The following is a 26,931-nucleotide window of genomic DNA, read 5'->3' as shown; positions in this document are numbered from 1 at the left end:
GCGAGTGGAAGGCATGTGGAACTTAAGAGCGCGGATCAACGAACGATCCAACCGCTTGTCGGTGAAAAGGCAGTGGGAAGAGAAAGGGGCAACAGTTCCAAATAGTTCGAATTCCAGCAAATGCACATATCTGGAATGGGAGCCAGAAAGAAAGCGAAGATGCGCCCAAAAACCGTTAAAGTTGCATCTATTAATTCTGGGGGAGTGGCACTGAGTCACACTTGATTTTGCTTTTAGAAAGATCTCGATAAAAAAGAATCCCCAACGAATTCATGCAAATAAAAACGGCATCCGTTGCAACAACAACTAAATGAAGGAAAACAAGTGCGTCACTTGCTCATAAATAAATAAATAATTGATGGGCGGCGGCGCAATCGAAATGTAAAAAGAAAACGCAAATAGCTAGCCAATTCGCGGCAATAACGGGACCGTGACTTGCAAATCGCAAATTCACTGAAATGAATTTGAAACACAAATGTAACTGTTTTTCGGACGAAATGAAATTAAAAACAAGCCAGTTCTGGAAATAAATTTATAAACAAATTGAATGTACTAACAAATAATTGGATGGATAATGGCTAAAACTGTGTTTATTTTAATGTACAAATGTATGAATGTACATGTTTGTATGTCATGTACATATGTATGTATGTATGTACTTACTTGCATGTGCATGTGTTTGTACATATGGACATTGGATATGCACTAATATGTACATTTTATGCTTTCTAATCCATCCATCTTGAATTATTTTGGAGTTAGGTATTTTTTCGAATTACTTCGCGTCCCAAAAGTAATATTTATGTTGATTAAAGCACTGATTAATATAAAATAAGTTGCCTGCTCCTCGTCTCTCTCGGTCAAAACGTAACACTGCAGCTCTCCTTCTCTTTTTTCCAGCTCTCCTCTCTTTTCTAGCACTCTTGAGTTTCGTTTCGACTAGAGTGTCCCATTTCCGGCGTTCCCCATGTCATCATGCCTTCCACTGCTTTCGGTCCGAAATGCGATTTTTGTTTTGCTCGGTAGTTCAGTCGGGTTTCCACCTTGGCCGCGCAAAGTTGAATTTTCTGAGTGAACTTGGAAGTTGAAAAAACGCAGAGCTCGACTAAAGTGACGCGAACTAAGCAATAATTCACCAAAATTGCAGTTTCTTAAAATATTAGAAGCACGACGCGATCGCAAATAAATAAAAATAAAACAAACGCTTTTCAAGCGGAGTTACAAGAGATCTATCGACTACGAGACGAGGACCGAGTTTTCCTTTAGCGCGCCAAAAGGAAAAGCGAGTAGAAATCCCGTGTCGTGTTAACGTCTGCCCGCAATTCGCAATTAAAACAATCTTACAATTGTCGCCGAACGGTGAAACCACAAGTGAATAAGAAGTAACAGTAAAAACAAGACAGCGCATGGAAAAATAAAGTGAAGCAAAATAATTAGTTGAGAAAACAGTGAAAAGAAAATCAACTGAAATTATGAGTGAGGAGAGCGGCTGACGATAGCAATCTGTTCACCGTTGTCTTCTTCCTCTGCCTCTTCTTCCGATCCCGAAAACGGAGGAGACCGCGAAAATACCATGAAATGCAAAAGCTGGTCCAACAAAATCAACAACTACGTTGTGCGCAAACTGAAGTCCATCAAGGTAAATATTCCACCAGGAAAAACGAATTCGACGAATTTCGAAAAAGATTCATCAGACTGGCTTATAAATTATTTTACACACTAAAATAATTTAAAAGTGAAAATTTCTTGAAACAACTACTAAGAATGGAATAAATAATTATCTGAAGTGGACTGCTTTGAACTTGTGGCACATTTGTTAAAAATTAGCATAATTAATGTGTGGGTAGCCTTTAAATCAAATTAGATTTGAAAACTTTCCACTGAGAGCACATTTTGGCTCAAGAAATCAAATCCTCGCGAAGTGGGCCATAAAATAAGCTAATACAATGGATGTCTGTAGAATAACCGCTTTAAACCCCATCTAAATGATTTTTATTATGAATACAATTTCAGATGCTTATATGTGACAATATATAAATAGGCAGTGAATGTGTATAATTAAAAAGTCGACTCCCCTTGACAACGGAAATAAAATATATATTAACGAGCGAACTTCAGACCCACATTACTGTTTTTAAAAACTGCAGTTACTTGCGCCGAGCTCAGTTTCCATTTTCCTTTTAAACACCAAAAAGAATATGTATTTATGATTTAGCCATTTGTTTTTATCTTTTCGATTAGCCAGAAACCAAGAAACTTGGCCAATAAATCATTTATTTAATTTTCTCTTGCACTCAAACTCAAACAAATGTAACGCTGCCATCCTCTCCTTTGTTATCTTCTTTTCCCCGACTTGACCACTTTTTTTTCCTCCGTTTCGCCGTTTCCTTTTTGCATTAACTTCTGGAGTGGGGGAATAGACGCAGACGCCTTTCACTTGCATGTCTGTTGCTCGATCTGCTGTTATTATTATTACTGTTTTTGTTGTTACACAAACTCATTCGCTTACACACGTACATATTTTAAAATATTTATTTACATTTGAAGTTGCCGTCGCTCTCTGGCTCTTGCTTTGTTTACGACGTCTCTCGCCTTCTTCGTCTTGCCCTGCCCTTCGCTCTTCACGCATTTTGTTTTGTCCGCTCTGTTTTTCAGCCATTCCTTTCCACTTCCCTGTTTTCCTTGTGTCTGTGTGTGTATTCGTATTCCGTTTCCCCATCCCCTTCTTTGTTTATTTTTACACCATCTCTTGCTCTACCTCTCCCTCTCGCGCGAAAATTCCTCAAATTCTTTTTTGTCCACATTTTCCAGCGGGAAAAACTAGTTTTTCCAGCAGCGCTGCATTCTTGGCCTCCACGTCTCCTTCTCTTTCTCACCCTTAGTCCATCTCAGTCTCTGCTTCTCGCTTGTTTACAGTTAGGAATGCGGTCGCCCTCTCTCTCTTACACAAAGAGTGCTCTTCGGCTCTCTTTGCTGTTGTGGATTTGAATTGGATTGTAACTTGTTTTCGCCTTGTTTATTTATAAAAAGTCACTGGCAAACAATTACAGTGCAACAATTACGCTCTCAAAAGTGGCGCGCAACTTGTTCGCCTTGTAAAAAATTGTGACGCCAGCGGCGACGCGACTGCGCTGCTTTGGCCCCATTTAACTGGGCGAGAGAGGGGAGAGAAGCACTCTCTCGTATGGCACTCGGATCCACTCGGCTGCCAGAGCTGTCGAAGCTGCGAGCAGAGCGAAATGGAAGTCTCGCCCGAATATAGTTTCTTATTGGATTTCAAACCGGACGCTTCGTGCACGCGTCGCTCCACTCTCGCACACACACCCACACCGCGCTGGCATTGATATACATATACACACACACGACGCCCAAGTTCGTGTGCTGTTGTTGTTGTGTGGTGGTGCGATTAAATAATACTCCACAAAAGGCCAAACAAATTACATAAAATCGGAATCAAAATAAGTGTCTCCGTGTTGTGTTCAAAGTATAACCGATTGTTTTCATTAGTCAAAATAGAATAGTAAATTGTATAAAAGTGAATAAGTTCCTACAAAAAAAACATTCACACACACATATACAGCGTCTTGTTTCTTATAAATTTTTCCACTGCGTCGGAATTATCGCTTTAAAAGTTGTTGTTATTGTTGTTCGATTTGGCAAATTCCTGTCAAATATCTGTGTTTTGTTTCAACAAACATATATATGCTACGTGAGATTATTAATTTGTGCAAAGCAAAAGGAAAAAACCGAGAAGGTTGAAAAATTAAAACGAGCAAATAAATAAAATTAAAACCCACACGCACACACATAGATGCAAAGCACGCGCAGAGCCGAAAAAATACGCGCGCTTTATTGAGAGTGTGTGTGTGTACGCTAGCTGGCTGCTCTTCTTCCTGCGTGTGCCCATTGGAATTTGTACCCCAAATCGCAATTACAACATACACAAACAGAGAGCGCCCGCCTGCCATCTCGCTCTCTCGCCCGCCTAGTACGCAGCCAGGAGAGAGGAGTAGAGAGAGAGAGAGAAAAAGAGCTCCAAGTTTTGTAATCGTTGATGCCCAAGGCGCTTAAACGTAAGTTGTATGAGTGTATGTTAGTTGTCGAGAGCCGTTGCATTTGCATTCTAGTTCTGCGCTCTCTCGAATGCATTTTCATTCATAGGCGCATATTTACTATTTGGTAACGTGCTCTTTACACTAAGCTCCGAATTTTGTGTTTGAGTGTATTTAAACTAACAATCATGTTCACAGTGTAAGCAGGCAGGCCTTGCTTCTTCCGTCAAAGTCAGAGCGAGTTCAAAATTAATCGTTTAAATTTTCATTAAAACTAGAATTCCTAACATGGATCAACTTCAGGTATTTAACCGCTGTAAAAGAACTATTTCACTCAGATCTGCGTTAGTCTGATTTTTGAAATCCAGCAGCGAAAGGCGTTGGCTAAAAATACAAAGCCTGGAACGACGAACATAATAAAATAGCTACCAAAATTTCCGCGAATTTTTTATTACTGTTTGTGCATAAATTTTGTGTCTGCTTCTGTCGGCGAGGTGTTAGTGCCCCGCCCACTTAGTTACCAACATTTTCTCTAGCACTAGTGTCAGAACACGATGGCTGAGAGCAGTTTAGATAGTTACTGCTTAGCGGTTAGTAGTTCCAAAAGATAATCGTAATAAAAATGAAAGAAAAAGATGAAAAGTTGTTGAATCAGTTTAAGGGGCTCGTTTGCCACACAAACAAGCAATCAAAACAAGCAAAAACAAAAACGCTAATGATAGTTTTACCTTTTTTTTTGTTGCTTTGGCTTTTGCTTTTGCTGCGTGTGTGTGGCCTCGGCTAGCATTTTCAATTTTAATGTGCCAAAATTAAAAACATTTGTGTATATTTAGCGTGTACGGGTTTGGTTTTCCTTTCGCAATAAACTTTGGCCACATACCTTGAGATAGACAGCCCACCTCCCTCTCTTCGGGCTATTTCTAATCAAACGTCCCCTCGAGTGGTGCATTTTGGCTTTCGATTGGCTGCATTCTGTAGACGAAAATCTTATTTATAAATATAAATTAAACCCGGTGGCAGGGGCGTGCGAAGGGGGCGGCCTGAGGTGGCAGCAGAACGTCCAACCGCGTTGGCCCGGCAATAAAATAGATTAATTTAAATGTCATTTTTGTCTAGACGCCGCAGACGACGCTGACAACGAGTCGTCGGGCGGTTCTGCTCTATGTTTATAGATCGGTTACATATATCCCCATATTCATTCCCATCCCCCACATAATGCATATATAAGATCGACTCGGACTCGGTCTCGGTCTCGGACCTGTGTCATCTGCTTTTCGGCAGTTCTCTTGCTCTTCCCCACAGTCTAGGAAAACTTTCCCGATTTTTAAAAATTTTCCAAAGCATCTTTATGGATCTTCTTAATGTGGTTATTATTGTAATGTTCGTCTCGATGCAAATCAGTTTTTTCAGGTGCCGTGTGAATCTGGTTGGGCCCCTGTAATGAATAACAATAAAGTTCGGAATTTTGGGTATTTCCTGTTTAGTTATTGGCCCCTGAAGTTTTTTTTTCTTTTTTTTTTTTTGGCCATTCACCAATTGGTTGACCAGTTTCAGCCGCTGACGCAGATCGGCGGCTTAATTAGCCTGGCAGTCGCCAAAAGATTTAAAAAAGGTAGATTAGCAACTTTTTGAAAAGTTTTTCTCTTTTGTGTGTGTGTGTGTGTGTGTGTTAAGCAGCAGAGTTCAAATATCGAAAAATTGTATGTTTATTTTGTTTAGACTTATTCGTGGGTGTATCACGGCGGATTGTTGAGGTCATGCCTTAACATAGAGAGATAAAAGAGAAAGAGAGGGAGATTTCCATTTGGGTTGCCAGTGCTGGGGGTCTGAGAAGTAAACCAACCGCATTCCAATCTGAGTGACGCACGTCGAACCCCAAACAACAACTATTTCCATTGAGAGCTTGTTGTTGTGCCACAGATTCAATACACCTGTTTTAGGGACGAGCCCTTGGGGGCCTTACCAGACGATTCGATCACTATTAAAGTGGACCGAAGCCCCTTCTCTCGGCTCTATTCTTCTCTTCTCTTCTTTTGTTCGCCTTGGTTCCCAGGTCAGGTCTTAAGTCCCCAATACCCAAGCCTAGTTTCACTCCTATCTTAATTTGTGCCTTTGTTGCTCTAAAATTAGCCTCCAGCTGAAACTTTCATTGACGTATTTGTTCACCTTGTTTTTATGGCTTTTTGATTTTTATTCAAATTCGAAGTTTGTTTGGTTGGTTTTATGGTCTGTCTGTTGCATAATTAATAATCTGGGCTGAAGCTGAGGCACATTTGGTTTCTTATCTGGGTTGGCCTTTGCTAGATAGTATCTAGTATAAAATATAGTTGCACTTTACACTTTTCGCTGCTGAATATATTGTGTATTTGTTGGCTTTAATTCCTTGAGAAACCACGCCACACACATTAGTTTCGCTTAAAGAAAAACTGGCCAACAAAGAAGCACGAACGAATCCGAATAAAAATCCAAGTCCGAATGAACCAAAAACGAAAAGCGAACGAAAACAAAGCCAAAGTCCAAGAGCATAAACTTCTAATAGAAATGTAAACAGGTGGCAATGAACTTTATTATATTTTTATGCTCCAAGTCCTTGAACCCGCAAAAATCACACAAAGTAAAGCGTAGAGGGACGGGCGAAAACAACACGGCAATGAACTTGACGTCAATGGCGGACCATTGGGCAGACGGTTGTTGTTGCCGTTGTTGTTGCTGGCCGGTTGTTGTTGCCTTTTGTTAACCTGTTCTTGAGTTCCGCTTTAGAGCCTCGTCTTCTGCTTCTTCTCGAGTTTCTTTAGAGGCTTTGCGGCTGCGCAGCAGAAACTTAATTTATTGCGTGTTTAATTCCTCTTTCAATACAAGCCAAACCCCTGATAGTCGAGGGAAAAGGAAGTGATTTATAGGGTTGAGCTTGGTACAACCTCAGGAAAAATGTACTTTTTAAATCATTATTATAGAACAGCAAAATATCAATACCCAGAAGTCTAATTTGAGACAAATAATTTATACAAAACTGCAAGCATGTGCGCCCCATAAGACCCAAAAACTGGAATCAGAGAGGCAGTGAATTAACAATTATAATGAACAAAGCAGCCCATCACTTTGAAATTTATTTGGTTGTCCCAGAAATGCCATTCAATGAAATCTTACCCCAAAGTCTTCCAACTCGACTGCATTCTAATCACAGATTCCTTCGCAGATTAACGGTACACAGCAGCAGCTTCAATCGCCAAGCGGTGCGAGCGGAATCGCAGCGGCCGCTGTAGTCTCGGTGGCAGCCGCCTCGAGCAGCAGCAACACAACAGATTGCAGCGACAACTGCAGGAACGGCATCGAGCAGCAGCAGTTCAACATTGCTGCCACCACAGCAACATCGGCGACAGCGGCAACAATGCCGGCTATGGCCAAGGAGAAAGCCTCAGCACCAGTGTCCTTGGGCGAGTCGAATTACAGGGATCTGAACCTGAAGGAGTTGGCCGTGGTCGTTGGAGCCATGGCGGCCACAACAACGCGCCTGCACCATCAGCACACTTGCGGCTGCGGAGCAGTGTCGGCGGCGTCAGGCCCTGAGAACAACAACAACAGTCGCTACGGCAGCAGCAAGTATCTGAGTAATGGTAAGCACAGATCTAAGTTTCTACTATGTCTACTTCTTTATTGTCCCTCACTTGGCTTATGATTATTTATCACCTTGGATCGGCAACCATTAGTTTACAAAGTAACTTTATCAGATCTACCCAAGATTGTATCTTAAGCTCATTGGCAACATGTTTCGGTTCTGACGCTAACGCAATCTCTCTCTTTTCACACTTTTTCCTATCGCAGGCCACACTTCGCCTTTGGCAGCAGCGGTTGCCAGCAACAGTTCGTCGGTGGCTACCACGCCGCAGTGCAGCAAGTTGAGTTGTCTGGAGCCGAAGGAGCTACTGGGCATGTTGCAGCAGCAGCAGCAGCAACAGCAGCAGCAACAGCAGCAGCAGCAGGCGCAACAACAGCAGCAACAGCAGCAGCAGGCGCAACAGCAGCAACAGCAACAGAATCCAGCGGCAAGAAGGTCGCCAAACGATTTCATTTTCGGACGTTACATTGGCGAGGGCAGCTATAGTATGGTGTACCTGGCCGTGGACGTTTACTCGCGCCGCGAGTTTGCAAGTAAGTAGTGCATTGTTTAGTAGATAGTACTAGTACCGTAGTAGTTCTTCAGTTAGTAGCCTACAAGCATGATGGCATTCACTTTCGCTCAGTGTGGCTCCCAACAGTCGACCGCCCACAGCATTTGTTCGGCATTTGTATGGCCTCTGCTTGGCGCCAGCGCCAGCGCCAGAATGCGGTCGCCATGTAGACGCCGTGCTATTGTTGCTGTTCGCTTTGCTTTGCTCTGGCTGTCACCTGCTTGGCTCGCCAACAATCTCCTACAGCAACAGCCGTCTGTATGCGATAATGTGCGAAACCAATACACAGGCAGACCTCTTCTACCAAGGAATGCTCGGAACCGCTTTGGGTGGGTATTCCCATTCCCGTGGGTGTGCCGCCGAACAGTGGGAGTGATGGCATATGTCAGCTGATACTCCGAGATTTCTAGACAGGAGTGGGTGCCCAGAGCCGTAGCAGCTCCCAAGGCAAGATTTCTTCATCGAGGTGGCGAAGGTTCCATTTCGGGCGTCGCTCACGTGACCCCCTTTTGTTGTTATTGGTAATTTCATCAGTCGGTCTGCCAAACTGCCAGCGTAAATAGCGGAGAGCTGTAGGTTGTAGGTTGTTATCTATCTGTCTGATAACGCGCAAATGTCGCACCGCAGTTTCTTTCTTTTGTTTTATTTGCTTAGCTGCTTGTTTATCGATGAAAGCCGAAAGCTGACGTTAGTGGACGCGATTATCTGGCGTCTCGCGCACGATCAGCTGTTTTGTTTTGCCGTTCCCCGTTTTATATTGCAATTTCAATTAACGGCAAATAAACCAGTCGAGCTGAAAAGCAGCTGTTAGCTGTTGTTGTTCACTAGATTTCTAGTCTCATTGTTTTTAGAGGCTATATACACATTCACAAATAAATATACACGCCACTAGCAGCGTGTATTTATGCCGATTATTTTCCACCTTGTTTTTTATTTGTGCTAAGCCAATTTGCTTAAAGATTTTCAGTTCCAGCGCCTGTCAGTGGGCGGTGTGCTAGGGGAGGGTGGCAATGATTTTGCCACAGCAGCAGTAAATCAATTCGGTCGCAAGAAGGAAAAGATGGCACGTGTTGCATAAATGCAAACACCAGCAGAATCACGCACACAGAAGCTCGGCGCAGCACGCGTGGGAGCGAAAGAGATGGGAGTAACGGCGCGTGGCTATCAGAATGCACTTGCAATCAGGGGCGGATCAAGAGGGGTTCCGATAAAACAATTGGATAGAGGAATATAAATTAGAGTAAGAAGTAGTAGTCAGTCCCTTGTGTTTATATATTTCGTGTATTACGACAAAGTGTTACCCAATAGTGACCCCTGGATAATCCTACGCCACTGGTCTATGTTGTTATTGTTGTTCTGGCCGCTTTAATTGCATTTAAAGTGAAAGGCAATAATAACAAAGTCAAGTTGTTTAAAAATAGGAAGCGCACTCACACAAGTCGTAAACAGATTCCCCGTAGGCGCCTCTCCCTCTCTTTCACTCACTCTCCTGAGTCGCGAAATTAATAAACAAATTTAGTTTGCACTTTTGACATTGACGTTGTTGTTGTTGCATCGAATACGAGAACAATTTGTGATTGAGGGGCGAGACACTGGTTTACGAAGGTCAACGTTTGTATTTTGGCTTACCGATTTGACTCTTTGTTTTTGCCCTTCGAATGTGTTTCATAGCTAGCAACAACTGTCCGCCAGACAATCACGCACACTGGCAAAGGCTCCTCCCACACACCTATGTACATACATAAATGAACACGCACGCACATTCACGATGAACACAGCAGTTTTCGTTTTCATGCGCCCCGTCTCGCTCTTACCTACGCACTTTGGCCGCGTTTTCGTTGTTGCTTCCCCAGTTCGATGACGACAGCGGCGTCTATTTGACGCCATACGAAACACAACATACGAAATTCGATTTTCGGCTGTAGGCTTTTCACATTGCCTGCGCAGCTATTTCATCATCTTTGGCAACAACAAATGCCGCGGCGTTATTCAGGGTATCTTTATTTTCTGCTTACCTGTATTCTGGATTGCCGCAATGGAAGATTTTTCTCGCCAGCACGTGTTCGTGCAGATAATCCTGCGCGCAGACGTCTCTATCTTAGGAAATGGGGGGCTGGAGAGGAACACAGAGAAAGAGAGAGAGAGAGAGGGAGAGGCAGCAGCTGTTCATTTCCGGGAATAGCTGGAATAAGCTGGAAGAGACATTACTTTATTTCACCCACGTCGCAGTTATTGTTAACTCATCTTGTTAATTAGATTCTAAACATTTTCCGAGTACTTGTGTGTATCCCGGCTCTGTGTTTTAAGCCATTGATATGGCACACCGAACTGGTTTACCCTTCTGACCGGGTTTTCGATCCAGTTCCACTTCATCGTCTCCTTGATCACAGAGACTCTTTCATCGGGGTTGCGGTCTGGTATTTTCTTAGCATTCAACTTTATGCCCTGCCCGCTCCTTGGGTTTTCTCCTCGGTGTTATTTTTAATTACACATTTATTTTTGGACAGCAGCTGTTGCTGCGCAGCCGCAGCTGGCTGAGGGTATTCAACTGAAATAGCCGCTTCTTCTTCTTAGGGGGTTATTTTTCTTAGCTCTGCCTGCAGTGTGATATTGGGCTGGGGATTTGGGTCATTCAACCCATGACTCCCGTCGCTCGAATCCTTTACTTTGCCCTCGGGCTTATTCATAATTCTCTGGGTTTTGCACCTTGCTTTTTGTTTCTCTTTTTTATGATTGCAACAGCTGTTGTTGGTTGGTTGTCGTGGCTAGATGAGGTGGGTGGGTGGCTCCTGCACGTGCCAAGGACATTTGGCGGGCTGTGTTGGGCCGCCTGACGCTTTATGACCGAAATTAAATAGCGCCAGGAAGGCGCGCACAAAAAGCAGGAATCATAGGACGTGCGAGTGAGTCCGCGCAAAGTTTTTTCTTGTATTTTTTTTTATTGCACACGCACACACGTTGTCTCCGAAATAGATGTATTCAAAATCTTTTGCGTGCAGTCAATATGTCGCCAAATCCCCCGAACATAGTAATGCGGCAGCTCCAAGAGGGCAATAAACTTTGGCTATCCAAGAGCGAGAGGAGCAACAACCATAACAATAAAAAGAGGCACACACAAACACACATTAAAAAAGCCAACTCCAAAGCAGGATTACGGTGAAAGCTACCAAATTAGAACTCAGCAGGAGGGGAAAGTTATTATTTCGATCAGTGAGGTTATTCTATTTCAAGCGCTCATGACATGATAAGTGTGAGAAGGTTGTTTTTAGAAGACTGAAAGAATAAGGTAATTGAAATACCATCTGAAGTCTTTATACCACTGACCACTGTACTTCGAAATCCCTCGCAGGCTCTTTGCTCTCATTCTCATTTTCGTTCGCTTCTGTTTACCTAGGTGGATCTCTTAATGAATGTCTCCCTGGTCACATTTCAGGCTGACCCATTTAGCGTCTCACTTTTTGTTCCCTTTGTTTTTTTTTTTGTTCTACATATTAACTACAAATCTACATATGCATATGCCACTGAGCTATGGCGAAGCGTCAACGCGTTACGTCATGGAGCTCGCTGATGGGGGCCAATTAATGAAATTAGAACTGAAGTGGATAGGGAGAAATTGGCGGCCAACTTCGGTCGCCGAACATTTTGTCAGATTTTTCTCGTCGATCGGTGAAAGAGAACAACAAAGATGCCGCCTGGGCAATTCAATATTTTTATGTGCTTGCGGGGGCTGCATTTTGTCGCGTCTGTGTTCCCAAATTTAGAAATATCTTCCAATAACCCCCACTCAGGATAAATCCCATCTCTTACGTCATTCCTAGGGGGTTATTGTCTTCCATCAGGAAATGACGTTGTATTAAAACGGAAAATGCATCTGTAAATAAATACTTACGGCTTCATGTTTTTTATAGTGTAGTCTAAGCTTCTCTTTTCTGTGCGGCATCTATCTTTAGATTCTCTCTCTTCTTGGAATGCCAGAGTACAGTTTATCTATGAGCTCATTTTGGTCGTTGTCCTCCAGCAGAAAAGCAAGAACAACTTGAAACTACAATGAGGTTGCAGCTTCTTTATTTGGGTTTATTTATAGAATCTGTACGTATGCTCCGCTCAAACGCGGCACTGCTTTATCGACTCGGTCAAAATGACTTGTTGGTTAGTTGTTGTAGCTCTGTCTCACTCTGCCATTCTAAAACCCGTTGGATTGCATTCCTTGCAGCAACAAGTTGCACTATTTGCGCATTCACTGCCTTTCCCGCCCTGTTGTTTTTGCTTTGTGCACTTTATTATTTGTGCTTTGATTAGGCTTTTTTGATAAGCTTTTGGCCGCTTCTAAAATGGTTTTTGTTTTCGTTAACGCAACGAAAGTAAGGCAGTGGAAAAGTTTTGTATTTGTTACAAAACTATTGTGAAAACTAAAGGAGGGGTGGCATCTGAAAAATATGGCTATTTTGGCGGGAAAAAAGCCGAGGTGGCAATACTGAAACCGAGAGCAAGCTTTATACAAATATTTATGCTTAGACGGCGAATTTGTGCCGTTTTTCTTCTTTTTTCTTATTCGCCGCTTTGCAGCTGGTTGCTGGCTGTTTATTTATGTGTGTTTACTTTCGGTTCTGTTGCTGTTGTTGTTGCACATGCTGCAAGACAGGGGAAAAGAAACAAAAAGCGGCAGCAAGTTCAAGGCTATGCTTATCAGGGGGCCATTAAACCTAACCAAAAACGAGAAAAAACACAAAATATCAGAGTAGAGCCTCCGAGTGAATAAATAATGTGACTTTTTTAATTAAAACGAAGAAAAAGGCCAAACATGCGCAAACAGTCGAAAAGAAGAAAGGGAAGGTGAAATGAATAGTGCTTTTATTGCAATCGGACCGCAGCGATAATCGCATTTATCGATGATCCGACGCACACACACTCAGCCACGCACACATACAATTTTTTGCGCAACAACATTTTGAAGGTCAATCTTATTTTTACGCACTTTTTGCGCTTGTCTATCGAATGGGAAATTTAAAACGCATAAAAAACATTTTCGTTTTTGTATTTTCTGATTTTTCGATTATTTCTTGTTTTTGCCGCCGTGCTTTGTTAATCTTTTAATTGCTGTATTTTGTTTTTCCTCTTTGTGTATATTTTGTTGCCACTCGACAGACGACTTATCGCCTCCTGATGTTTTTTAGACTAGATTTAAATTGATTTTTTATTTGACTTTTCTCAGTTCTGTTTTCCCAATTTTTCCGCGAATAGTTGTTGGCAGGGCGTTTTGTTTTGATCTTGATAGAAAGACTTGCACAACAAAAAATCAAATGCAAAATTATCTTGAATTTTATTTATTTTCGCCTATAGATTTGTTGTGATAGTATGAAATGTGGGCAGAGATATGGTTGGGGCTAATTTATTATTTTTAGCCTTGTTTTCACCAGATTTGTGATTTTCCGTTGCGATTGTCAATCAAAAAGCAGGTTCGCGATTGGAAAACAAAATAACGGCAAGCAGAAACAAAAGGGAAACTACTGATAAGCGGTCATAACTCCTCGCATGCTGAACCACCGTTAACCCGCGAAGGAGGGAATGGGATGCAAGTTTATACATAACCCCGTTTAACGTGGTTCATCATTATAGTTCTGTCTCGCTCGGCTACCTCTCTTCCTCCTTTCTCATCCTCTATCCGCGGATTCCAGTTCAACAACCAGTTTAGAATTTCTTCAACTTTGTGCTTTTCATCTCGCTCAAACGCTCTTCTGGTCTGCTTATATTTTCTGGGGGCCGGGAAAGGGACGGAAGTGAGAAACAAGTTTCTCTAAGCGCGCTCGCTTTCGTTTGTCTCGCTGTTAATTTAGCAATTTGAGCTGAATTCTAAATACTTATGTATGTATATACATATGTATGTATGTATGTATGTAGATACCTTCTTTTCGCTATCTTCTTCAGCTATTGCCCTTCCTCTCTGAGCTCTCTCTTTGGACAATCGAAATGATATTGTAAGAGGAAGTCCTCTGGATTTGACAATTTGGTCGCCAGTTCGAAAATTTAGTTTTTTCATGTTTCTTCTCTGTGTGATAGTATATTGTTCTAACGAGTATCTAATGTGATTCTTTTACTAAGCTTGGTTCTTTTTAAAGAGATAGTTTTATATATTCTATATTCGATCTCTTAATTAACTAACGCAAATTCTTTTATTCTTCTTCCAGTCAAAGTATGCGAGAAGCGGCTGATCCTGCGCGAACGGAAGCAGGACTACATCAAGCGGGAGCGCGAGGTGATGCATCAGATGACCAACGTGCCCGGCTTCGTGAACCTGTCGTGCACTTTCCAGGACCAGCGCTCCCTCTACTTCGTGATGACTTATGCGCGTAAGGGCGACATGCTGCCGTACATAAACCGCGTGGGCAGCTTTGACGTCGCCTGCACGCGACACTACGCCGCTGAGCTCCTGCTGGCCTGCGAGCACATGCACCGCCGCAACGTGGTGCACCGTGACCTTAAGCCTGAGAACATCCTGCTCGACGATGACATGCACACGCTGATCGCCGATTTCGGATCTGCCAAAGTAATGACGCCCCACGAAAGAATACTGGCCACGGAGCACTGTTCAGGGCAGCGGCGCAATCACTCGGACGACGACGATGAAGACAGCGATCGGCTGGACAACGAGGACGACGAATACTACGACCGCGATTCGGAGGAGTTGGACGACGGCGAAGGCGAGGGTGACGAGGAGCAGCAGCAAGACGAGATGGACTCGCCGCGCCACCGTCAGAGGCGGTACAACCGTCACCGCAAGAACAGCTTCGTAGGCACAGCTCAGTATGTTTCGCCGGAGGTTCTCCAAAACGGACCAATAACTCCAGCAGCTGACCTTTGGGCACTTGGCTGCATCATCTACCAGATGATCGCCGGCCTTCCGCCATTCCGCGGCAGCAACGACTATGTCATATTTAAGGAGATTCTTGACTGCGCCCCGGATTTCCCGCCGGGCTTCGACAAGGACGCTGAAGATCTGGTGCGTAAGCTGCTTCGGATCGACCCCCGCGATCGTCTGGGAGCCCAGGATGAGTTTGGATATTATGAGAGCATTCGGACGCATCCGTTTTTCGCCGGCATCAACTGGCTGACACTACGTCAACAGACCCCGCCTCCCATTTACCCATACCTGCCGGGCGTGAGCCAGGACGAGGACTTCCGGTCCAGCTACATTGTGCCTGGCGATTTGGAGCCTGGTCTTGACGAGCGGCAAATATCTCGACTGCTTAGCGCTGAACTGGGCGTTGGCAGCAGTGTAGCCATGCCCGCCAAGCGATCAACCGCCAAGAGTAAGTATTCCTGTACCCGGTGTCTTAAGTTTCTACATTGACTAACCAATCCGTTGTCTCTCTTCAGACTCTTTTGACCTGAGCGATGCCGAGAAGCTTCAGCGCCTCGAGCAGCAGAAGACTGACAAGTGGCACGTGTTTGCCGACGGAGAGGTAATCCTCAAGAAGGGTTTCGTGAACAAACGTAAGGGCCTGTTTGCCCGCAAACGAATGCTCCTGCTGACAACCGGACCGCGGCTCATTTATATCGATCCCGTCCAGATGATCAAGAAGGGCGAGATACCATGGAGCGCCGATCTGCGAGCAGAGTACAAAAACTTCAAGATCTTCTTTGTCCACACGGTGAGTGTCTGCAAGGGGCTTTAGGTTAGTTAAGGATTTCAGAGAGGCAATTCATAAAAACTATGGAAAAGAATTTCGCCTCACCGATGACATCACATATAGCAGCTTTCGTCTCCAGTCGCACGCCCACTAAAAAGCATTTTGAGCACCAGTTTATGGCCCCGGCACGTGTCGGCAATGAAAACAAATTAAATGCGGCATTGAAAACTGCACACGCAACGCAGATAAAACCTTAAACTTGTCCGGGGAATGGGGTTGAATGATTTTAGTGGAGAGCCAAACTAATTTCCCTTCTCTTTTGCTTTATTGCAGCCAAATCGCACCTATTACCTGGACGATCCGGAGGGCTACGCCATCCACTGGTCGGAGGCCATTGAGAATATGCGCAAGCTGTCGTACGGTGAAGCCTCCACATCCGCATCCGCAGCTTCCTGCTCGAGTGGCAGCAGCAATAGTCTAGCTGTCACCTCGAACTCCTCTGCCGCCTCCTCAAGCAGTTCACCCACGGCGCGCCGCAGCTCGCCCGTGAACGCGCCTCCATCGTCGACGGCGTCCGACACAAGAGCATTGAGCAACAGCAGAACAGGAACGACGCCGCGCAAGAAAACGGCATCGAAGTGAACGTAACCCTAGTTCTAGCAATGTGAAATTAAATTATAATTTAGATGAAATTTAGTGCAAAAGAAGCGATACCGGGAGGGAATAGAAGTAAGCATAGCAGTACAGTAGGCGTAGGTGATAAAGAGAAACTAATGATCGAGTCTCTAGTGCTAATTAGAACCCAATTTCTGTTTTTCGTTTCATATTGTGCTTAGGGCGGAGAATACAATACTAACCTAAACTAATCTAATCTAAAGTAAAGAACATCAATAACGGCTAAGTAAATTCAATTTGAAACTTAAATTAAATATTTATATACAACATACATGAATACCATCATGTTCGTATTTAGTGGGTAGTTAGTCACAATTTAAATAAATTACCGAACTAGGATCATCGGATCGACGTGCTGATCAGATCGATTAGAACGGACAGGCAAAGTGGAATTCTGGGCCTAAACGTCGTAAACTAATAAAGTAAGCGAGAAGCCGCATTGAATTCGTGGATTACTAGAAAATGTGTGTAAACTGTATAAGTATGTATATGTATATGTACGTATATATATGTATGGTATATCTGGAGAAGTGGGACTTTTGTTTCTGTATTATAGTGGCAAAAAGATCATGTATCTGTTAATGTAAATTTTGTAAACAAATGTAACTATGTAAAGAACAATATTAGCTATAACAGCGCACGGCAGAAAGAGCCTTAGATAGTGGGAAGGAGGTGGAAGTAAAGCAGGCCGATACCAATCGGCGCTTTGCAGCTCCACTGCTCAGTTTTCTAGTTAATTCTAATCTAAAGTTGTACGCTAATTGTCATTATGTACCATTGTCATTATGCTTTTCGTTTACCTTATTGCCCTATGAAGAAATGTATAAGACTTGAGCTACTCTAATTGTAATGAAAGAACGAATTTCGAATTTGATTTAATTTTTATTTTGTAAGGGCCGCCTCTAGAAACTCAGCAGTACCAAGTTTGTCAAGATATCACGGTCATTGGTCATTGGTCATTGGTCATTTGTCATCTGTCATTTGTAACCACCCCTTCAATTGAGTGTGTAACAAGTCTTATACAATGTTTAGTGTATACTAGATTTAAGACAGACTGGGAAAAGTTTCTAAAACTCGCGCGTATTAGTTAAATTTTGCAATCATCTAAGTTGCGCCCACTACTTCTACTACTAGTTCACGCCCATCCCCCATCTTAGCCTTTAAGCTATAGAAATCTAAGTAATAAGCAGAGGTGTAGAGTAAGGAACCGAAGTTGAAAGAAAGCAAAAAATACATTTTGTACATACATATCGCATATTGCAGCGGCTACCGGCCGCGGCAGTCGATAAAAATCTATACCTAATTTAATTTCTTTGTAACTCCTAAGTAAATTATTTTTGCTAACCTTAAGTAAATTAAATGTAATGCAAGATGCAAACCACACACACTTACATAAGTATACAATTAATTAAATTAAACGAAAATTACGATTTATTACAAGCTGTCATAGAACGGAGAGCCACTAATAGTGAGAGAAACCTGTAAAATAAATATTTAAACAAATTATATATTATCTATATATGAATACCAGATACTAGAACAAGATCGGCAAAGAGAGAAGCAAGTAAAAATACAAAAATATTATATTACGCCTAAATTATATTGGTAAAAAACGAGCGAAAAGAACGTATCATTAAAAGGAAATATTAGAGAAAAATACAAAAAATTCAAAAATTAGAACCAAATTTGTTTTCTTTTCGGTTTGTTTGGTTGTACGAATTGGCAATATCAACCCGATTGGTTAATTTACCCCACACATTAGTTCCCCACCTTGCACCTAGCAAGACAACAATATACCACTAGGTTTCTACAACTATTGTAAAATACTACCACATATACAAATACACAAGCAAGACCAGACTGTTCTACCAATTCTTTTGTGCTGCAGTACCTAAAATCGAGGAGGGGAGTGTACTTTGCCTACGACCCAGAAGGACAAATCTGAAATTTCTGCTAATCCGTTACGGAATTGATTTTGACTTGAATATTTGCAAATTCAGTGCGTTTCAAAACCTTATTTTCGGAGTTTTACTAACTATAGATTCAGGAACCAAAGATCATCAATTGAAACAGGTCCAATTATTTCATCTTCTGTTTCAAAATTCAATTTACCTAAGCGAAAGATATTATGTTTTTGAAATTTTGAAGCACACGGTACACCTGTTTAAGCTTCTGAAAGCAAACAAAAAGGAGACGAGCAAGAGGACTTTACCGTAGATCTATCACGAAGAAGAAGTGCCTAGTTACCCAGTAGTCGTTTAGATGAATATTGAATGCATCATTAAATGTATTTGATTATTTTACATCTCGATGCATTTATATCAGATACCAGATAGTAGACCTTTAGGTTCACGAGCTCTTTTGAATGTAAAGAATGTTTCATGTTAATTTCTGGTTACTTTCAATCCAACCATATTAATATATGTATATTCAATACAATTTATAAGCAGTATACAATTACCGATAGATATAAATCGTGTACTACATTAATATCAATATAAAAAATTATAACAACTTTTTCGTAAAAATTTAGAGCTGAAATTAAATTTTTTAAATACATTTTCGATTCAATTCAAATTTGTTCACAATACAAAAAGGCAATTCCATGTTTTTAGGTTTCTTTAATTTAGCAAATGTAGAGACGAGGTCCCAGCAGCCAGTGCTCTGTAATCAATTATTATGTTAACCATTGAATGCTTAGTCTAATTTATTGAAAAATAAAAAAAAAACATAATTTTGCTAATGTACAAAAAGAAAGAAGTGTTCACTTCTTAAGCATGCGGGAGTATTCTATGAGATCTATGTACTTACTTTTTTAGTTAAACGCTTTTATTTTTAGGTGCTTGTCAATTTGTGTTTCCTTTATGAATATTACGTTTGGTATCGATTTCCAAACATAAACTTTTGGTATGAACTGGGTTATATAATGGAAGACATAAATCCTTGTATAATATTTAAGTAAAGAATTTCGGATGCAAAGCTGTTTTCTCTGCACGAGAAAAACTATGTAATAAGAAAATCAATCTTGAGCTCGACAGACTAAAGCTCTATATGCGTTTGAAAATTCCCGTTCATATACAGAAACTCTATATATAAATATATCAAGCAAAATGGCACTGTTTGTTAATTCAAATATATGATAAATTTGTAGAGGGCGAAAGAGTGTTGTTTCGAATAAAAGTAACAAAAAGGCGGAAATATATGTGAAGAAAGCGGTGAAATTTGGAATTTTCATTGGGTGTTGGCATCTTTATATTTCCTAAAATATTCCGTTCATATGCATATGCTTTTTGCATTTCCCCCTATTTTAAGTCTTATCTTTTGAAAATACCCGTTTTTAAATGGTGTGACCAGGTTATGGTTAGGAATGTTTTCTTAAATTAAAAATATGGGTCCAGACAGCTTCGTTTCCGCATCAGCGCTTGTTTCATAATTCCACTATTCAACAATACGCATAAAAACACCGTAAGCTTTAAGCATTTTGTGCGTGGAAAGCGGCGGTCACACTAAGCTTGAAGCGCCAAAATAAATATTATCGATAACGATTTTGACTGAAAAAACGAAAATATGGAAGAGGATAAACCTAATGATTCCGCTTTGTGGACTTATAAGCTTGTGACACCGTACATTGTCTTTGGCTATCTGACAGGCCTCGCAGCGACGCTGGTATGGAACTGGTGGCAACTGGGACAGTTAGGCCTGGGCATTAGCCTTACCTTTGCGTTTCCACTAGCCGTAGTTCTGGTGCTCCTCTACAGTCGGCCTGCAAGGTGCGTAGCACAAATGTAGGGTATAAAGATGCTTAACATTCAAATTTCCATCTGCTTCCTCAGGTGCATTTTGGCACTGTCCGTCCCCTCCCTGTGCAGTTCCCGTGGCAGGGCGTTCCTCATAAGTCTTGCCTTTGTTATGGCCGCTGTTGGGCCCACAGCCAATATCGTAGCCAACTTGAAGGTGATGCTTCGCAGCCTCTCTTGCGGCCAGGAGCTCTTGCGGCAGGCGCTCGGCCAGATGCTAGACGTGATTCTAGAGCCGGTGAATGCCATCCAGCTGGCTGTTGATCTGTTGCTGCTGGAAGTGCGCCGGGTGCTTAAGCAGGCCATGGTTGTGCTCCTGCGCATCCAGGAACACATGATTGCAATCAGTGAGTACCTGGCGTCAAAAACTATTATTTGCTTAACCTTTTTATTTAATTCAATTTGGAGTTGAAACCTTAAAGAATTGTTCAGCTTGGCTGAAATCAGTCGTTGACTTGTGCAACACGGAAATGGGGACACCTTGGACGCGATGCAAAAAGACGGCACAACACGCCATGATAAGATGCCAGGCGAAAATGGGCATATTCTCGGCACTATGCCATGCCACCAAGCTGTTTCTTGCACTTTGTTACCCCGCTAGGATTATCGATGTGTTCTGCAAAGGTTACGGGGATTTCAGCTGGAGTCTCCTCGATAAGGTCTTAGACCGTAGGTACTTTGCGAACTAAAATTTTGTTTATTGCCCTATATCATTTCTTAGGCTACCGCGAATTTGTGAGGCAAATAGAACAAATGTTCGACGCCAATATTACCTTTCAACACGAATTTTCCTTCGACACAAATTCCAGCAAGAGTCTGTCGGACGTTGGTGAAGAGATAATCCAGGATATCAACGATCGACTGCCTTCGTTTGCCTTTCTAAACAGCTTTGTGGACATTCTCTGCTGGGTCATGGTGCTAACAGTGTTTTTTAAGTAGGCAAGAGCTTCAGCGTCTTACTAATTACTAAATGTGGGTGATGATTTCATTGTTCCCACTAGAGCCATCATCTTCTACCTGCGCTACATGTACAGCCGGCAATTTCAAAATGTGTTTTTGACAGATATTTTGCTTGTTATCGACCGACGTCACGAAAAGCACGGATTCGGTCTTTTACTGCCGCTTCAACGTCTTGAGAGGGGAAGGTACATGAAAGTAAGTCGATTCGATATCTCCCCCTTTCATAATTCATCAATTTGATCGCAGTTAACCAGCCTGCAGCTGACCCTTTTTGAGTTCGTGTCCGTAGTGGAAAATGCGTGCTTTATGGTAACCACCAGCTTACAGCTGTTTGCGATCTGTTTCCTGGATTACGGGCTTTTCTGGCTATTGGCCACAATGTCTTTCCACGGTCACCAAGAGGCCGGGCTGGAGGTGCCCGCATATATCGATCTTGAGATCAAGGGCGGGGGTTTTGTGGCCGATGTGATGCGAGGAATCGCTAATGCCTTTCGACCCTTGACTCAAAAGAGCACTCTGGACACCAATCCCTGCTTGCCGCTGCCTATAAAACCAGACTATGCAGAATACATATTTATATTCTTGCTCTGCCTGCTTGCCTGGCTGATCCTGTTGTCCGAGCCGTATGTTCTGCGCACTCGCCATCTTATCATGTTTCACTTTTATCCGGCACGAGCCAAGGAAAGAGGCATTTATCTGTATAACAAGATTGCCGACGATAGAAGTAAGAAAGCTATTTGATTTCGAAGAGGTGCTAATGTTTTTTCTCTAGCAACTATCTTTAAGGTTGCCCGTCGCAGGAAGCGAAATGAATATAACCACAAGCGGAGGGTACAAGAGAAGCACTTCAGATGTTTCACTTGGCTTAATAATAGACTGTCCAGAGCTATCCGTTGGTGCTCCTGCTTCTCCATCTGTCAGACCAAAGAGAGGTGTACCATTTGCGGCACAATCCTGACTCCGTGAGTAGCTCCAACCACGATGCTTCGGTCTTTAATCGCACAACAACTTTTCAGTTCGACTCGCCACCCCTGCGATACCCCAGGATGCAAGGGGGTTTACTGCTTTGAATGCTTTGAGATGTCTTATGAAAAGTGCTGCCTGTGTAATCGACCGTTAGAATATGGGGACTTCTCTGACGTTTCTGAAGTGGAGTGAGTAAAAATTAGTTTAAAATGTACTATACTAATTTATCTTACCTATGCAGCGACTCTTCGGAAGATTCTGATATGGAATCATTCGGAAAGAAGCGTTACAGAAAGTTCTGCGGAGGACAAAGCTAACAGCGCGGAAAAGAAAATTAATCGTAAAGCATTCCGTTTCCCGAAACAACGTTTTTTTCTGATACACTTTTAAGAAAATCTACTTTTTGGTCTATGGAGGACTGCAAAATACGACACCTTCACACAGAACACGATTCTCATTTAATTGGCATTAAATTGTATGCTTGTGGTGAGTTACACAATGACAATTATTTAATTTAGTAAAGCAAGTCTTAGTCATATAGACCTAAAGACTTCAATAAGTAGCAACTTTTATTGGCGACTACATCATCTTCGCCTCACATCACTGTCGCTGTTAGTTTAAACGTTCGGGACCGGCTTCTGTATGCTCGTTTTTCTCCTCGACATCACTAAGTCCGCGACTCCTTGCTCTCCACCGATCTTGGGAGTCCTGCTCTTTGGGTTGTATTGGCTGGCAAGCATGTGCTGCAATTAAATGTTCATTAAATGAGGCAGCAACGGCGATCCGAAGATTTTTTCCCAGCAATTAATGCTGTTGTACGACCCAAGGAAAATATGATGACATGTTTTAGTGTTCTCTTCACAGATTTCTGTAATTATTCCCTTGGCTCGGTCTTATATTGGGCTTCGTTCTCCAGTAATGTGGCCATATAACACAGCAGTTTTTTATTTAAGATCTTCGAATATAGCCGCTTATTTTGTTAATTTTTGTTAGTTGTCCGTTCCTTCTGCGGGCTGAAAGAGTAGATAAAATGGATTTTGGGGGATTTATGGACGTCTCTTTGATGTGGCCACTGCCCTGCCCACTTCTTTTATGCTTCTTTCTTTCTCTTTATGGCTGTTTAATAAATTCTTCCCTTTCTCCGACCCGCGGCTTCCACTTGCCATGCTAATGTGAGCACAAGTGTTTATTTGATATTTAACACCCGCTGACCTGGGATGCCCGCCCTACCCTATTGACCTCTATCCACTTTGACCACCATCGTTGACACTCAAACCACACACACTCGAGAGCAAGCGGGCAAAGAATAGCGTTCATATCGTATAAGCTGAGTAACTACACTAACCGACGGTTCTGCTCGTACAGGTAAGAACCGGTCCGATCCGATGGTATCGGGTTACCTTGTCATCTCGGGGGTAGTCTTGTCTGACATATGATCGTTAGCTGCGAAACATATGAGCCAACAAAACAATAAGTTATGTCTCCGGGATCGCTGAGGCTAACTCATTTCGTCAGACTGTTTTCGAGAGGCTCCTGAAACGATCCAAGGGAAAGTTTCGACCATATCTTGCTCATCAGCTTACATGTTCTTTATTCACAAATCAAACCTTCAACTCTAGAAAACAGCTTTTTTGTCAGGATAGCCAAAGAAGCCGATGCTTTTGAGCTCCATGAACAGCTCGCGGTTGCTGCCAATCGCCTTGAAGATGGCCTTCTCTAACTCGTCATACTGAAAATGTGGCGAAAAGGGCATATCATTGAGGGCTTGGAAAAGTGTGTTGCCACGTTCGTTGCCAATAACCAATGTGCGACCACAGTGAGAAAACCTGTAAGGGGGGTCGATCTTTAATCCCAACTAGCTTTTCTGATACAAGGCAGTGACTTACCTTGCCACGGTGTTAAACGACGAGTCCATCTTGTGCTTAGACATGGGCCTTAACAAATTACGTCGAAAATCCCAGACGTTGGCGGTCTCCCGGTTTACCGACACAATTATCGTGGAGTGAGTTGGGCACCATTTGGCCCAATGCACTGGCGTCATCTCATCCTGCAACTCGAGCAAGGGCCTCGTTATGCCGTCGATCCAGATGCGCACGAACCTGGAACACATTCTGTATCCAAAAGGGATTATAGGAGGATAATGGTACTCACCAGTCATTGCCGCAGGTGAGGAAGAGTTTAGGTGACCACGGAGAGAACTCCATTACGGTGACTCCGCCGTCGTGGCATCGTAAAACTTCCAGATACTGGTGCTGGTAGTTGATCGAGCACTTGTGGATGCAGCCTTCATCGGTGAGCACGTAATAGATGTCCTTGTGCAGCGGGTGAGTGGTAATGCTCAGGCCCTGCGGACGGCGATTGGACTCGCAGGGAATGCGCGAAGAGGGGTGCACGAAGATGCCTTCGGGGTGCCCCTCGACCCGCTCCAGAATCATCTGTGTAAAGCCCAACAAGTAGGGACTTTTAATGATGCGGAATCGGGTAACGGAGCCGTCCTGAGAAAGGCTTAAGAACGGGTCGATGTCCGCTTCGTCGGCGTCATCGGAAACCTGCTTTATCCAGCGAATGGCCACCACCGGAGCAGAGCCAGGAGATGTGCTGCGCTGCGAGACGGCGATGGGCAGATCCTGGAGACTGCTGACGTCCCGCACCTCGACGCTGCCGTCGTATAGCCCGATGGCCAGAAGAGAGGGCAAGAAAGGCGAGAAGCTAATGGCCGTAACCGGCACATCGTAGTAATAGGCACGTTCTGGCTCGCCAGGATTCTTAATGCTCCACAGGAAAACACTACCCGAGGTGGGTACGTGCTGCGATGAAAAAGAATACAATCCGTAGGCCACGGCTAGGATGTCCCCATTGCTGCGACAGAAATCTATGTCACTGACGGCCTTCCGCTCATCCTTGCTAGGCGTCGGTATTAACCGAAAGAGCAAGTTCATCGAGTAGACGTACTCGGCCTTCTCGTTCCAGCGTTGAACCTGATCGAAGTTACGGAAGCGCCGCAGCCCTGCCTCGTTTGTGTTGCTAGAGAGCGTGCGACCCATGTACATGATGGCGTTACGGAACTCAGGGTTTCGTAACAGTCGTTCTATTTGGGCGGAGACCTTGTCCATCTCGGCCACGGCCTCGTCGTCCTCCAAGGCGTCATCCTCCTCCGCCTGACCCATCGCCGAAGGCAGGTCCTTGACCGAACCCATCGTGGCCGTAGCAACATTGCTCACATTGTTTAGCGTGTCGTACATCTCAAAGTTTGAGACGTATGAGCTTACGGTGGCTTTGGTTAACAGGATGGTGTTGACGGCCCGTGTGGTGAAGAGCAGAGTATCTGTTTGGGCATCATTGTCGGAGCGGCGCCGAATCTTGCCCTTGCCCACAGTCAGATACTCGTAGTTGCGGTTGTCTCGCTCCGTTTCATCGGCCTCTGTCGAACCCTTGGCATACGTCGTCTGTGGCTGGCTGTGTAGCTCGAAGAAGTCTGACTTTCGTAGTGTGATCTTCAAAAAGGACTTAGTGTAGGGCTTCGGTACGTACGTCGCTTCGACAGGCTCGGAGGTGCTGTACGGATCCCAGTTTATAGTTTCGTACATGACCTAAAGGAAGGCGAGGCTTCGAAAATGGTTGATACAAAGGAGCTGGTTTTATTAACTCACCCCATTCATCAGATCGTCGATGGACTGCTTGTTGCCGCCTATTCCGGCCCGCACGCTGGACCGGGTGCGAGATCTGGTCACGTTCCTACCCGCCATCGTTGTGAAGTTCGTCATTTGGTTTAGCACATTCAGATTGTACTTCATAAACTGCTCTACGTATGTGTCGTTTGGAATGGGCTTGGGAGTCATGTCCACTTCCTCACCATCGACTTTCTCCACGACCTGAAGAATGAAATTTTATCAGGAGACTAATTGTAAAGAAGTTCTTTAGTCTACCTTAATCTGGGATCGGTACTGAAGATCGGCTAGTGTCTCCACGTTGTAATAGTGCAAAGTATCCTTCTTCTTGCCCTTAGCTTCTTCGATCATTGACTGGGAAACCATCACCGACTTCTTTTTTGATTCACGATCCCCTGTGATTGAATGCTACTCATAACAGGTGAAAGGGAAAGGACCGTGAGAATTGGTTTGCTCAATTTTTATCCTCCTCTTACCTTAAAGATACTTCCATAATCTTGGCTAATGGTTGTGTTCCTCATTGAGCTGCCCATTGCTTATATTTTGTCTTGGTAGTCCCCTAGGTGTTATTATTTTAGTTTAAGGAATTTATTGTGATTTAAATATTTTTTGGAGACTACTTCTCCACAAACACTGACTTTTCCAACCAAACTACCCATGTTTTCCTACATAGTATAAACTCTTGTTAGAATTAGGATATTTTCTAACAATAAATTTGCTTATTTTAAAAGCTTAAGAAGGCGTATACTTTTTTTATCCTTAGCAATCATTCTAATCAATCCCCTAGATCAATCCCCTACATTTGGGCATACAGACCGGGATCCGCCATCCCGTTTGGTGTTATCAGGAGCGTTCTCCTTCTCTCTGTTTCAGTTTTCGCTCTCTGCTTGGCTTTCCCTGCGCCTGCTCGTTAGATAAATCCGAGATAAAGTTGGCACTTGGGCCGAAGCACCCGCCCAGACTAAACCACCCCCTGAAGGCGAAGGACGACCGGCTCCCTTTTGAACTTTTGAAGG

General features: G+C 43.2%; 3 protein-coding genes across 5 annotated transcripts; 2 read left to right on the top strand and 1 right to left on the bottom strand.

Annotated features, from left to right (window-relative positions):
- The first annotated feature begins 1,019 nt into the window (after positions 1-1,019).
- On the top strand, positions 1,020-18,030 carry LOC108104684 (3-phosphoinositide-dependent protein kinase 1). Of its 2 annotated transcripts, none has more exons than XM_017210889.2 (6): positions 1,020-1,639; positions 7,249-7,666; positions 7,875-8,201; positions 14,407-15,528; positions 15,596-15,870; positions 16,183-18,030. In XM_017210889.2, exons 1-6 carry the CDS (start codon positions 1,574-1,576, stop codon positions 16,489-16,491), a joined length of 2,517 nt encoding a protein of 838 aa, XP_017066378.1. In that variant the 5' UTR covers positions 1,020-1,573; the 3' UTR covers positions 16,492-18,030. The 2 variants fall into 2 exon arrangements, with proteins under 2 accessions (XP_017066378.1, XP_017066379.1); XM_017210890.2 differs by lacking the exon at positions 1,020-1,639 and adding an exon at positions 3,260-4,073.
- Positions 18,031-20,091: 2,061 nt separating this feature from the next.
- On the top strand, positions 20,092-22,727 carry LOC108104706 (DC-STAMP domain-containing protein 2). Of its 2 annotated transcripts, XM_017210924.1 has the most exons (9): positions 20,092-20,294; positions 20,358-20,668; positions 20,730-20,990; positions 21,043-21,256; positions 21,323-21,476; positions 21,528-22,005; positions 22,054-22,243; positions 22,298-22,435; positions 22,489-22,727. In XM_017210924.1, exons 1-9 carry the CDS (start codon positions 20,092-20,094, stop codon positions 22,562-22,564), a joined length of 2,025 nt encoding a protein of 674 aa, XP_017066413.1. In that variant the 3' UTR covers positions 22,565-22,727. The 2 variants fall into 2 exon arrangements, with proteins under 2 accessions (XP_017066413.1, XP_017066414.1); XM_017210925.1 differs by lacking the exons at positions 20,730-20,990; positions 21,043-21,256; positions 21,323-21,476; positions 21,528-22,005.
- Positions 22,728-23,824: 1,097 nt separating this feature from the next.
- LOC108104705 (dynein intermediate chain 4, axonemal) lies at positions 23,825-26,537 on the bottom strand. Its single transcript, XM_017210922.2, has 6 exons — positions 26,392-26,537; positions 26,174-26,323; positions 25,898-26,119; positions 24,399-25,837; positions 24,134-24,346; positions 23,825-24,073 (listed from the first exon to the last, which is right to left on the bottom strand). Exons 1-6 carry the CDS (start codon positions 26,446-26,448, stop codon positions 23,863-23,865), a joined length of 2,292 nt encoding a protein of 763 aa, XP_017066411.1. The 5' UTR covers positions 26,449-26,537; the 3' UTR covers positions 23,825-23,862.
- Between the last annotated feature and the right edge of the window lie 394 nt (positions 26,538-26,931).

This window comes from Drosophila eugracilis, unplaced genomic scaffold, assembly GCF_018153835.1.
Source record: "Drosophila eugracilis isolate 14026-0451.02 unplaced genomic scaffold, ASM1815383v1 contig_2088, whole genome shotgun sequence".
In the NCBI taxonomy this organism is placed as follows: Eukaryota; Metazoa; Arthropoda; class Insecta; order Diptera; family Drosophilidae; genus Drosophila; species Drosophila eugracilis.
Note: the sequence above shows the minus strand (reverse complement) of the source record. Positions and strands in the feature narration are given on the sequence as shown.